General features: G+C 42.2%; 1 protein-coding gene across 16 annotated transcripts in view; it reads left to right on the top strand.

Annotated features, from left to right (window-relative positions):
• Positions 1-386: 386 nt before the first annotated feature.
• LRRFIP1 (LRR binding FLII interacting protein 1) overlaps positions 387-13,977 on the top strand; it is a 114,648-nt gene continuing 101,057 nt past the window's right edge. For all 16 annotated transcript variants that reach the window (XR_012623872.1, XM_074829792.1, XM_074829791.1 and 13 more), the window contains exon 1: positions 387-565. Coding sequence is in view for 15 of the 16 variants with exons in the window: in XM_074829792.1 (XP_074685893.1) it covers positions 476-565 (90 nt within the window). In the remaining variant the exon portion in view is untranslated. The remainder of the gene's footprint in view (positions 566-13,977) is intronic.

Raw genomic sequence — 13,977 nt, 5'->3', positions numbered from 1 at the left:
ATCGCATCCACTTACACTTAGTAGGAAAATTCATGGTTGAAGGGATCCCCCAGGGCTATGAGGCCGGGTGAGGGTGCAGGGGAAGTCCCCCCGCAGGTTTACAGCTGGTGAGGTTTTGGCGCCCGTTTCCTCGATTTCAGGGACATTTTCTTCAGCTTTGCGGGCAAAAGGCCTCGGGAAGGCAGATCACCGGCGGGCTGGGAAAGCCGGGGAGCCCGGCGCTGTGCCCGCCGCGGGGAGGGGGTCCCCGGCCGGGCTGCCCACGGCTGAGGGAGCTGCTGTAGGCGCAGGGGGCGAGGGGGGGTGTCGGTGAGGGGCGTGAGGCGGCGCCCGGCCCGTCCCCTCAGGGCGGGGGGCGGCGGCGCATGCGCGCGGCGGGGGGCGGTGACGGCCGGGCGCTTCACGCCGGCGAGCGGCTCGGGCGGCAGCAGCGGCGGCGGGAGGGCCGGGGCGGCGGTGAAGGAGCGGGTCCGCCATGGGGACGCAGGGGGCCGGGCGGAAGCGGCTGCCGAACCGGGAGCGCCTGACGGCGGAGGACGATGCGCTCAACCAGATCGCCCGCGAGGTGAGCGGCGGGAGGCGACCCCCCCTTCCCATTCTCCCTCTTCCCCCCCCCCTCTCTCCCTCCTCATCCCTCTCCCCCAACCGCCGCGCAGGCGCCCCCGGGCAACGGGCACGACGGCGATTCAAGGGCAGGTTGATGAAACGCGAAATAAAAATCGCATTCGTCTCAACGGTGCCGGCCTGTTTTATGATCCACCGCTTAAGTCTGAAGCGCTTAAAGTGTTCGTCTGTGAGGAGAAGGGCGTGCGGTGCCAGCCCCGGCAGAAATCCCTCCCTGCTCCAGCCCCTTCGTGAGGGGAAATTAATTGTCTCCTGCTGCTGGGGTTGTATTAATGACCGAGAACCAGAAAATAGGCCATTCGGGCTTTTTATGGATACGTACAAATGAAAAAAATGTAAGCCAGCAGACTGTAAGGTGATGCTAGGTGTAGGCATAAGTGTACAATCCAACTTGGAAACTGGCTTATATTTATATTTAATGAGTTAGGCTTGCTGATCACTAAACACTGCATTGTACTTGAGCTGACTCTAAACAGTTAAAACCGGCTGATGGCTCTTTTCTTTCTACCTCCTTATTCTTGTTGTGTACAGTTGCATTGGTTCAGTGGTGAATAGGATGACATGAATTTGGTTTTTACGTTTACTGAAGCTGACACAAGTTGTTCTGCATCCTTCCTCCTGCAGTCTTCCAGCAGGGGAGATGGGCAACCCCAACCAGAGATGGGGCTAAGTGGCCAGGGGGTTGTTCTTCACCTTGTCTGAGCTGATCCGGTGCTGGCTGCTGCTGAAGGTGGCCATCCTCTTCCCCTAGCATGGGTTACGTGTGCCTCCTCCCTGGTGTTAGTCTGACCCCAGGATGGGTTACAAGATAAATCAGTATTCTAGAAGATATTCCAGTCTCTCTTGGTTTCCTTTCCTGAATCACAGTTGCAGGAGGATCAGGTGAATGCTAACACGCAGCTTGTTTTTGGTGGCAACTGGCTGTTAGGTTGAGTTGGACTAGTAATGGTTGAACTCGATGATCTTCAGGGTCTTCTCCAACCTAGATGATTCTGTGAGTTAGCTGTAACAGTGTGCACCTTGGATATTATCACTAATGGCAGCCTTTACATGGGAAGCCTTTACCATTCTTGTGTACCATTTTGAAGTGGTTTGTAGCATCTTTGGAATACATGCAGTAGACTAATTTCTGTGTGATTCGGATAGCGTGTTTCCAGAAGTCAGATTTTTGTGGCAGTACATTGAGAAGATGAGAAAGTTCCTAGAGCTGGAGTTTGAGGTAGGAGGACAAGAATGACTCATGTCCTGGACATAAGATAGCAAGTAAGAGTGATTGTGCTGTCTATTAATGTTTGAGTCAGGATGACATCCTAGGAGTTGCTTTGTGATGAGGGTTTAAATTCCACAACTGTGTCCTGGCTGTGCTGTCATTTGATCAAGGAAACCTCAATCTGTAACAGGGGGCCTAGGGTGGTTGTTCTCTGTTGCACATTTCTCTCCTGCTTCCACTTTTCTTTAGCTTATATACTGCTTTTCACTGTATTGTGCCGTGATTTGAGGCCTCAAATATTGTGTTGGTTTGTGTGTTGTTTTTCTTTTTTTTTCCTTCTGGGGTTTGTTTAAAGGACAACTCCATTTGGTCAAAAAGCCCAACACAAGCATGTCTTTTATCTTTTCCCTTGAGTGCTAAAACTGTGAACCGCCAAGTTCAAGGTTCAGCATTTTCCCATATTATTTTAACTCTTTGCGTTACTCTGTCTTGGATTTTAGACACTTAACAACAGTTTTGTCGTTTAACTGCCTGTTCTCCACACAAGGGATCCCAGATGAATTGTTCTGTATGATCTAAAGAACTCTTAAAAATGCAAAGTAAGTCTTTTGCCTCCTCCTAGTAAAGATGCTAAGAGTCTTCGTGTTAAGAAGGGTACAAGGGTTGCTGACATTTTGGCTCTTCCAGCCTTCCTCGCAGGCATTTAGGCAAAGCTGAGATGTCGCATTTGTGCATAGGTTTTCACTCCTCTCTTTCCTTTGGTCTTCCTTTGTTACCCAGAAGCCACGGGTGTTTGCAAGTTATTAACAGATTCTGGAATCTCATTTTGCTGTGTTCAAATGGGAGCCTAAAAGAGCATCCAAACCAGACTTATTCATAGAGGTACTTTTACCTTGGGATCTCTGGAGTAAGTTGAAATGTGTGCATCTTCTCTCCTTTTGGTTTTCCTCAAAAACGGTTGTGCTGCCTTGATGCTTTCCAGTTTTATTTTGTAATTGTCAGAATACCTTGAAAGATCAGTAGTTCTTCTATAAGGACACAGTAAGACTCGTAAAACTCTCTTAAACTCCTGCCATTTGAAGCGTAAATATTTTTGAATTTGCAACCAGGATGTCTTACTGTGTCTGTGCAGTCTTGCATAGGCTGAAAGAGAGCCTTGCACAGTGAAGAAGGCAGTCCTCTCCCCCGTGGGTTGTGAGAATGGTCTTAAGAGGAAGTAACTAAGCAAGCGGAAGGAAATTGTAAAAGCGAAGGATATTGTAGTGACAGGGTTTTAGTAGCAGTATTAGCTGTGTTAAGCAGTGGTAGTAAGTTTTAATGTTTGAGGCAATTTCTGAACTAGATCAGCTGCAAGTAGTTTATCACCTTGTCTAGAGCTGTTTCGAGCAGAGGCAGTAGGTACAGTTTCTGTAAATGACCTTGTCCATCAGAGAAGAGTAGTACTGTACCACTAAATCTGGCTGTGGAGTTTCTGACTTGCACAGTAATTAAATGGATGGCAAATATGTAGATCTAGTTAACACAAGAACATGGTGTTCTGAGTTCCCAGTGGACGCAGATGACTGCCACTCAGGATTTGCTGTAAGCACACCTAGCTTGTATGGCTGAGGTTATTTTTTTTTCCCGGGTGTCAGCTCTTACAGATGAGAGCGAAGCTGATCAATGATAGGCTTGTCCGCTTTCAGACTCGTGTTGACGCCAGTAGATTATTCTGTGTTTAGGTCAATGGAAACTTTTGGGCTATTTTATTCCTCTCCATGAATACATGCCAGCAGTGTTTGCAAAATCTAGCAGTTTGATACTCCTCACAGTCAGTGCCAGCACGGCCAGCAGTCATTGCGTACGCGTACTGTGCAGGCATCTGTCTGTTCCCTCCGACTGGTGTACGCGGCGTTCGGGAAGGCAGAGTACTGGCCTCCTGCTTTTTTCCTGCTTGTGTTAAATGGGTTTGATGTGATAACTTGAGACGTTGTTTCTAGGGAATTTTTTTTTTTTTCCTAACTTCCACTATGCTTTTTGCTAGCTACAGTGATAGTTAAAGCGTTACATGAGCAGAGAGAATTTTGCAAATCCATTGAGGAACTGCCATTTGTGTAAAGGAGATTTTTGTTACAGGCAGATTATATTAACTAATGGGGTTTATTTTCTTGAATGAGGAAGAGCAAGGTCAAGGTAAATTTCTTGGTTTTATTAGGAAAGCCATTTACACCTTGTTTTGCTAATGTTTTGCAAACAGGTGTGTGTTACACTGCTTAGAAAAACAATCCTGTCTTGTGTAGTCTCTGTGCTAGAAATCTTCACTTTTTCATCCAGCAATTTATAGAGTAGAACTCTTTAGTAATTAATTAGAAGTTAGTAATTCAAGCAACATAACTTTATTTTTACCATTAAAGAAAGGAACATTATGAGGTTGCTTCTTCACTCTTTGTACGCTGTATGTCACTTTCAGAGTTTCAAGAACTGTCAGCTACCTACTTATACATACATAATTACTACTTTTTAAATAACTGGCATGATCAGTTAATGGACTGTAAATTTGATTGCTTCACTGAAGGTTTTAGTCTGGGTGTTAACTTGCATTCTTAGTGATTCAAATATTGGGGTGTTACACTCCTATGAAGGAGCACAAAGTGTAGCTGACTGGAAATAGCTCAAAATGCATGTGAAATCAGTCAGCCAGCTTTACTGGTTACGGTAGGAAGGCACTAAGTAACTTCAAAAGCCTAAATTGGAGTTTCAGGACTAGTGAAGAGGTGCTATGATCATTGTATGTGGAATCTAAAGGCCTGGCTTTTGAATTGAGGGCATAATTTGGGGGAGAATTCTCTGGTTTATACAACAGTTTGGTTCACTTGCATAAATAGGGATGGAAACAATTTGGTAAAAGTCGAAGCTAAACCAAGCAGAATGGATATTTATATATGGGAATGCAAGCCACACAAACTTTTATTGAACTCTCATGTAAACCAGAGCATTTAAGGCAGCATATTCCCTAAGGATGTGCTAGGTAATGCCTGTGTAAGGTCTGCGTGTCTCATTAGTATAGTGGTGGAACTTTTTTGAGCAGTGTTTGGCATTAGAGCTGCATGAGGACTTTTGGAAGTCAGATAAATATTCCAGGAGAAGCCCTTAGAAACAGTCTTGTTTTATGTACAAGCAACTGATGCTACTTGACGTATTTTTGCATTTCACTACCTTCTGCCTTTATGAGCATTAAGGTATCAGCTCAAGAGAACAAATGATCTGAAAAAGCATGCTTGGCTGTAGGTCTGTCTTCTAGAATAGAAAGTTATCAAAGCAAGGGATGCTCTTGGAGGCTTTGACTCAGCCCGGTTGACCTAAATATAGGAAGGAAGGAGGACTTTGCAGGCAATGCTTGCCACTAGGGTGTGGAGAATTATTCCGAAACTGAGATAATTTTATGTGGCTAATGTGTTCTTCTTCCTCAAACATTCCTTTTTCCTAATGTTTTACGTCTTTATATCCAGCAAATGGCATTGGCATCACTTATAATCTTTCCCATAGGAAATGTGTGAAGAAGCAGCTTTGAATGGTTTAAGAAGCGAGACAAAAGTCTTAAGACCCATCTCATTTTAGTTAAATGGGTGATTGTAACCTGTCTCCCAGTGCACAGTCGGCCTCACAGTATGCCTGTTGCAACTTGGAAATAATTAGTTGCCTGTTTTTGTGTCCATGCCTGGCCTGAGTCCTCTTCAGCTGTTCTCTTGCTGTCAGAGGAAACAGCTGTTTAGGAACTGTGACTCCTATTTCAGTCAAGCAAGAGACTACCGTTAGGATTAACAACATGGGAAGCCCAGACTTTTTCTTTGCAAGCCCAGATGCTGAGCTCGTCTGCAGGATGTAATACTAATCATTACCTCATCTAGAAGGATGTTTTTCCAGGCCCGTTGCTGAATAAAGTTGGAGCTCAAGTGTACTTGCAAGGCTTTCAACACTGTTCAGGGTGGGGTTTTTTTTTTTTTTATCCTTTGATTGCAAGGAGCATAATCCACATAGCATTTTGGGCTTGTGAAACAAGGTATTTGTCCCTCCTGTCAAGTCAGCAGGTTGCCAGGAGCAGTGAATCTGTCTAGCTAGACATAAGCACTCATAGGCAAACCTTAAAATAGCAGCTCTGAAATATCAGCTGTTGTCTCACTTGTGTCGAAATACTTTTTGCAGGAGAAGTTGCCCATTGGAATGGGGGGGGGGTGGGGTGTGAGGGGAGGAAAGGGACTGCAGTAAGCCAAATTTTCCTTCAGATAGTTGTAAGGGGGCTTTAAGAGTGGTGGTAGTGTTTTGTTTTTTAAATACCAGAGATGTGTCTGAGAAGGGAAAGTGTATGCTCACTTCATCGTGGAGCTCTCTCTGCCTCTGGTGTTACCTGGTGCTCTTGCTCGTTGCCCTAAATGTACTAGAGATGAAAAGCTGACCTTGCACATAGTAGAAAAATAGCTGATGTTTGGGCTTTCATCACACAGTAAGGATGAAGGAAGTGCTTAAGGTCTTCTTATGGCAAGACATCTGTAACCACGTACTCCTGAGACACTCATTTTCTTTCACCTTATTTCAGTTAGGGAACAAGAAGTAGGCTGTAGAACTTTCCCAGCTAAAGCTGGAAAAATAACTGGTATATGCATTGAAATGAGAATATTACATCAGGAAAAAATGTATTTAAAAAGCATCCATGTGGGTAAGCTTGGTCATTAGTCTTGCAAGTTAGTGTTGCCCAATTCCCGGTGAACGCGTTTTTTGTACCGTGGGTAGCTGAGATGAGTTGTCGTGGCACAGACTACTGCAGTTCAAGGTCACTGTGATTGCTAGATTCCAGCCTGGCATCTTTGCCCGTAATTTAGTTTTAAACTCTTAAAAGTAAGATGCCGTAAGATAAATTGCTGCTGGTGAAGAGCTGCTTTATACTTCCTCATCCTCTGCCCTGTGAGTAGTGTAACCTCTTACAGGAGAATGAGACTGGCGCGGGAAATCTCGTAAACTGAGCAGTCGGATGTGTTGGACTCATTTGCGAGTACTCCTAGATACTTTGAGGATGGAGAACCACTGGTGTTGCTGGTAGGCAGCAAGAAATGTAAGGCAACTCTCAAAGGCCTGGTTGTAGAAGCTTTAACTGTTGAAATTAAAGCTTGGTGTGGCATAATACTAAATAAGGCGATACTTCACTGGTAGGAATTTGAAGGTTTTAATTACCCAGGAGGAGCTGATCTAGTTGCTGTGCAGTGCTTGCAGTGTGTAAATGACTTCAGGTAGGTGAATGACGATGTGACATAATTTTCTGTTATGAAAATCGGGAAATTCTGGTCAGGCTGTTAAAAACTGATTTTTGGAGGCTACAGAAGTCATGTATTTGGAGACTGGAAAAAAGCACAGAAGTAATACTTTCATGTTGGCAGGAATGTGCCCATAATTCTGACCACTGTACTAGTTTGACAACAGTCCTTACCTAGTACTCGCTGGTTAGACCTCAGCGCCAAATACATTTCCTACGCACATTTGGATGGATTTCTAACTCTGCCTTTAAACAAACTTAACTAAGCAACATGAAGTGTGAAGGGCAAGGTTTGGGAAGCACTTCCTGGTGAGCAGAGCTAGGAGCAGTTCTATGACCTAACCAGCTGAGAGTTTTGGGCATTGAGAGAGGAGGAGACGCAAGCTAACTCTGCCTAATGCTGTTTCCAGAACTGAGGGTTGCTTGTTTTGGGACATGGATATATGCCTAATCCAAAAACTGGGCAGAAAGGAGTGTATCCCTGGCTAAATGAAGCATCAGCATTTCCGCAAGACGGATTTGACTCGCACTTCAGCATCTAGCCTGCAGTCCTGTTCTCTGTTCCTTCATCCCCTCGATGTTTCATGTTTTCCTGCAAGTGAATTTCCTTTCGATACAGTGTGTACTACTTTAGGGTGTGGAATGCCGAAGGGGGGTGGGGGGGTGGTTGTCTTCAAATCCTATGAAAAATGTTTGGTTTTCTTGTCAGACATAAAAATTTTAAAGTTTTAACAAAACTAGCTATTTCTGGGTTAAGGAAGAATAGATGTTTTGAGTATTAAGTATAATTGCACATAAAGGGCACAACTCTGGTCTGAAACTTTGAGTGACTAATTCTGACTTGGAAGCTCCGCTGAATAGATTGAAATAACATTTGTTAATTTAGGGACTTAAGATGGTGCCAAGAAAAATGTGTGTCTGAGCTAATTGCTCATTAAAAATTTCTGACCTCGAACTGAAAAGTTGATTGCTTCGTGATGTACTTTCAGTAAAATATCCTGGGTGTGATCTGAAGAGAGGCGGATTTGTTCAGTCGCATCTGCTTTGCCGTTCTGTGTGCCTGCAGCCTGCGAGCCAGCAGCTTGGCATGGGCTGTGGTTTTATCCACCTAAATACTACCACAGCGTTTAAGAGTTGAGCTGGAGACAGTGAACAGGGAAAGTGATCTGACAGTGCCAAATCCGAGCTGTGTTCCAGTCTCGGATGTGGTGAGGAAGCCTCTTCATTTCCTCTTGCTTCTAGCTCCGTGCTGGTTCATCACCACTCTTTTCTCCTTCCTGCGTGCTGCTTTTGTGTGCAGGATGAGAGTTTGTTTTGTGATACAGCTTAATCCTGACACTATACCTGCAAAACCATTGGATGCCTTCTAGTTCTTCGATGCTTTGTGAGCTCCTGTGCTCTTTGAGAAAATATTTAGATTTTATTTTTGTACTATATGTTGACATACAAGAAATCAGGGCCTTTGGTAAACCAAAATTGCCAGGTGCATCACCACTGCTGTGTTCCTATTTTTAATACTTGGTAATTAGGTAGGGCAGTGCTTGTTATCATTGGCACGTGAAGAAATGCAAAAACAATAGTGTAAGTTTCAGAGCAACAATTTTTGTTCCTCTTAACTGTTGGAAGGTTTATGTGAATGAAAGTGGACTATTCAATTTGTATTCGAACTTCTACCAAAGAAGCAAGCAAGATGCTATCTCCAGCTGCTTCTGGCTTCCTTAAAACTAGATTCTCAGAGTTGTGTTTTTCCTACCATAACGTCATTACTTGCAGTTTTTAGATGTAATTAGTGTCAGATTGATTTATCTTTCCCGTAACGGAAAGCTTACTGGAAGCGAGTTCCACAAAAGCAGTTTATTTGCGTGCTTACTGCTTTAGCTGGTTGGTCAGTGACTTTTGTTTCAATATTGCCTGCAGTGAAGTGATGATGCCTCTGTCCCCAGCGGTCCCACTGGTGACTCTTTGCAGACCGTTCTCACAATCCCACAGATGCCTCAACAGAAAGGAATAATGTTTCTTCTCTCCCGGTCTCTGCTCTTGCATATTTTGTGACCTTTCCCTTTCCAGTATCTGATTTAAATTTAATAGTGTTTTTTTTCTTTGCTTTCCTTTTTGACTACTTCCTACCTCCCAAAATATCCTTTCTTTAATCCCACATTTGAATACCAAATTTAGTTGAGTCTGTCTCTTCTGTCTGCTTTTGCCAGCCTCTTCCAGTAGACAGAAACGGAATGCAGGAGTATCTGGCACACTAAAAGCTGGGTCAGGTTTTTAAACTTGTTCCCTCAGGTCAGATGGATTTCAGGCATCCCCACTTGGGTCTTCTAATTATGGAGCGTTTATCAGCTAACATACTAGGATGACAGGAGAGCAAGGAAAGGCTCTTGGTGTGCTTCACATGCAGAGGAATCCCTGATTTCCAGTCTCCTATCGGACTCTTGTAGCTTCACATTTTTTCCCTCTTAAAACACACATCGCTTTAGATTCAGATATGACTGTTTATACTGGTGCCAATGAACTACAGTCTTCACATGGAAACATGAAATCGTATTTGCTTTTGCTGACTATGAACAGTAAAAGATAACAGCCTGCTGTTTTTTTATCTGTGTAATCGCTTCTTGTTTCTCTCTGATTGCAAAGTTGAAGTTCTTTCAATTGAGTAGTTAAGAAAATAGTAGATACAACTTTATCTCCTTTCAGAAAATAAGTCAGTTTTAATGGTCTACAACCCTATTGCTTTGCTGTGCAACTGTGCATTTGCTGTAAGCTGTTTTCTTTAAAATGTCCGTTCTCCTGCATGAAATGTGTGTGTGCTAGTCTTGATTTTCTTCCTTTGCTGAATGTGTTGCTGAGCTCTAAGAGGATTTACATTGACAAATATGTTGAATCAACATCTGTTGAAAATTGAAGTGGGCTTTTGGGATATTTTTGTGATACCCAAAGGTCATGCTATTCCATTGTCTATTAAATATGAAGTTTAAATCTGCTCTGATGTGAAATGAGTACATTGAAAGAGTGATGTGACCTAACCTTTACATGAACCGTGGAGGAATCTAGGGGCTCTGGGAAATAGTATGCTTGTGTGTGGATACAAGGGATAATGTTGGTATATGTAGAGAATGTCGGTGTTTTGTTTATAGAGGGTTACACAGTGTTTTTAGTAATATTTGTACATTCTTGTCTAATTACCCTGGGGGAAAAAAAATAATTACTTGGTGAACTAGAGCAAGCGAAGAAAGGTTCTCTGTATGTGCTGGTGAAACGCTTTTGTATCACTGATGGAATAAATATATACTGTCAGACTTTAACAATTTTCAGACTAGCAGAAAGGCATTGGTAACCCAGAACTTGTCTAATCAAGCAATCTACAAATTTAGCATTAGAAAATAAAAATCAATGGGTTTGTAGTAAGCTATGCTCTTACAGCAATCTATCCTAATTTAGCGGGGGACTCAACCTGTTGACACAGAAGCAAGCTTCTTAAGAGATCTGCATTACTGAGAGTTGTTTCTCTGAGGTCTGCTACCTGTGCTGCTGGCGTAAGTCTGCTCTTTCAGTCTTCCCACTGTCAAATCAATACAGTGTGCCAAAAAAAAAAAAAAGTCTAATATCTTGGATACAAGATACTCTGTGAATACAGTGACTGGGTAAAAACCCCTTATGTATAACATTTAAGATTGCTTGGTGCACCTCAGGAGTTGGGAGTAAACCTTAAGGGAATTGGGATTTCACTGTAATTTCCTCTGATAGAATGTGATTCTCAAAGGGCTGAGCTTTTGCTGCTGGTTTATCCTGTTCTCTCACCACTTGTTACTTGCCATTTTTCAAACACAGCTGTTCCCCACCTTAAGCTAATTGATGGGCACAATTTGAGTGTTAAATAGACTGTGAGACTGAGGATAAAGTTATAATTTTATCTGCTGGGTGCTAATCGCTATTAGGGAAAACGGGAGCAAGCAAAGGAAGAACCTGACCAGGAGAGGGCTGCCTCTACGTCTTACGCTGTTGATGTATTCCGAGTGGCATTCTTTGATTTCAAGAACACCAATAAATAGCCATGAAGGTAATTTTTTTGCACAACTAAACAAGGTGTATGTAGCCTTATTAACATACTTCAAACTGAACTCATTTGCTACAAGGGTTACAACACAGATTCTCCAGGTAATCCATTGTAGCCCAGACCCACTTTGGATACAGTAATCCTGTCCCACCCCCACACAAAAGCTGTCCAATCGTTTCTTAAACAGTGCTGGTTTTTTAGCTTTAATCCGAGTTGATGGGTTGTTCAGCACCATCTCCCTCAGGGGAAGTTGTTTTGACAAGTCCTGGCTCTCTCAGGGAATTCCTCTTTCCATGAAGGAATAGGTTGAGGAACTATAGCTAGCTTGAGAGGAGGGTAACTTCTGTCCCCTGGCCAGGTAAGAGTATCTGTAGGTATGGATTTTTGAATTGTTGTAATGGTGAGATATGGAGGATAGTGTGATTATTTTTTTTTTTTTAAGAATTTTTTTTTTTGACAGGTCTCTTAATATTGCTTAAAAAGTGTGAATTTTTAAAGTTCTTGGTGAAATTGCCTCTGTGTACTTTTTCTGCAAATTGAATGTAGAACTTGGCCTCTCTCCTGAAGAGACATGGCCAGAGCGCCCTTACAAAATGTCTGAAGTTTGATATTTGTGCTTAAAGGACAGGAAATCTGGTAAATCACAATGTAGTAGAAACTGTTATCCATACTCTGCAGTGTACAGCTTTACTGAGAGAAAAGGCAATTTCACCAGGCTTTTTTAAGCTGGTTTCTATGTAATTCCCTTAAATTGGATTTGCTCAGGCAGGTTTTGGCATTTCTTTGGTGGATGTTACAAATGGAGAATTTCAGCCTGTATTTGAAGTGTCCTGACTCTTCCATCAGAATATAAGTAGCGTGAGGGGGAGCTGCAGGTTATTTGTTATAGCAGAATATCTAAGTTAATCAGAAGCACAGTCTCTCTGCAGGAAGGTGCTACAATTTGAAGAATTACATGCAACTCTTTGCCACCTAGCTGTCCCCAAACACTTTTTGCACACAGAAGCAGTCCAATGCTTAACAGAAGTATAAAGTAGTGGGGGACATGAAAATCACAGTTTTTACAATAGTTCCCTTGTATGTGGTCAATGTGTAAATGTGTGTACGTTTTACATATAAAATAAAGTCTCCTCTGGTGATGTCTCTTGTAGGGTCCTTCGTACAATCGATGTACTAGAATTATGATCTTCTCCAGTACTTACAATGCCTCTAGGTCCTTTTTAAAAATTTGATATAAAGTCAGTGTAGTTGAAGAGGTAATGAAAAACAGTGCCTTGCAACTTGTAACTGTTATACTGTAGTCCAACAAAACATATTGTAAACACCATAAAATGGTCTATTACCAGATTGCTTTATTAACTAATCAGTCTGAAGAGCTAAACTTAATTAAATCTGCTTGTGGATGAGAACATTCCACCCATGGAAAGGTGCACTAAAGGTCATAGCCAGTTTTGAATCTTAATGTTACAAGTAAAAATCTGGTTTGTCTTTCACTTGCTTGAAGCCACGTAGGAATGTAGCTGTAAGGATTTTTTCTACTATTATTAATTATTATTTGAAGAGGTCCGACCTCCTTGACTTTTTGTGACAGAAAATAGAAATATAACTATAAGGTATGGGGAAATAATTTTGTGTCTTAGATGCATGTAGCTGTAGATATTTCTTAATTGAAAGTGCTATGTAAACAAAGATTGAACCCTTTGTTCTAACTTGATACTTAAATGTGTGTGTTTTGAACTCCTACTTATTAAAGTACTTAACTGTAAACAGTAATTTTTTTTTTTTAAATACCTTGAATTCTAGGTCAGCCCTTTCCAGGCAAAAAGGCTTTTAAAAGAGGAGGGAGGAGAATGTCTATTTTCAAATACATGGCTGGGAAAGAGAAGTGCCACTGAGTGCATATGAAAACTTTGTCGCTACTAGAAAGTTGTCTTGGACTTACTTTTTTGAAGGAGTGCTCAAACAGTATTGAGTGTCCACATTTTTGAGTGGCTTCTGTAGCATTATCCCTTGTTTTAACAATTTTTTTTATTACATTTTGGAGGTAGGCTCTGCACATCTTATCTTACCGTGAGAGCTTACATCACGTGTCACAACACACTGATCTTCCTCGTGCTGTCGATGAGCTGCAGGAATGAGGATCAGAACTGTTGCAATGAGTGTTTAGTATAGGTAATATAATAATTATACCCTAACAGTTTAAATAGTACTGATATCAACTGTTAGTGTAATGTCCATATAACGGAGTTTGATTATGCAATCTGGTAAAGTAAGGCTGACATGAACACTGTCAAGTGTTTCCTTTAAAAGGAGGTGCTGTGTAGCACCTGAGATGAGGAGCAACGCCATGCTAAACAGTCAGGATTACATAATGCTGGAGAGACACATGCTAAAGCAGAGAACAAACATTCTGAAAACTAGACATGTTAAAAATCCTTCCTGCAGCCTTTGTCAGTAGTCATTACAAAAATTCATTTTACTTGAGTTTTTGACATTAAACTTCAGGAAGTTCCAAGAACTTACATTGTGGGCATTCAAGGAAATCCTGCCTAGCAGCCTTGCCCATCCAAGTGTCATCTTGGGAAGGCCTGCAGGCTTTTATAAACTGTATCATGGGTAAATGTGTTATGCTTAGATGGTGGTGGAAACCTTAGGTGTATTTATTTCTATGTAAGATAAAACCCGCACTCTTCTGTTAATAAATGCATGAAAGTTTCTTGGATGTATTTTTTCACATGTTGTTTTTGAAAAAGAAAAGGTGTGGGGAGATGGAGGGGAAGGAAGCAAAGACCACCTGAG

Source organism: Strix aluco, chromosome 6, assembly GCF_031877795.1.
Source record: "Strix aluco isolate bStrAlu1 chromosome 6, bStrAlu1.hap1, whole genome shotgun sequence".
NCBI classification, from domain to species: domain Eukaryota; kingdom Metazoa; phylum Chordata; class Aves; order Strigiformes; family Strigidae; genus Strix; species Strix aluco.
Note: the sequence above shows the minus strand (reverse complement) of the source record. Positions and strands in the feature narration are given on the sequence as shown.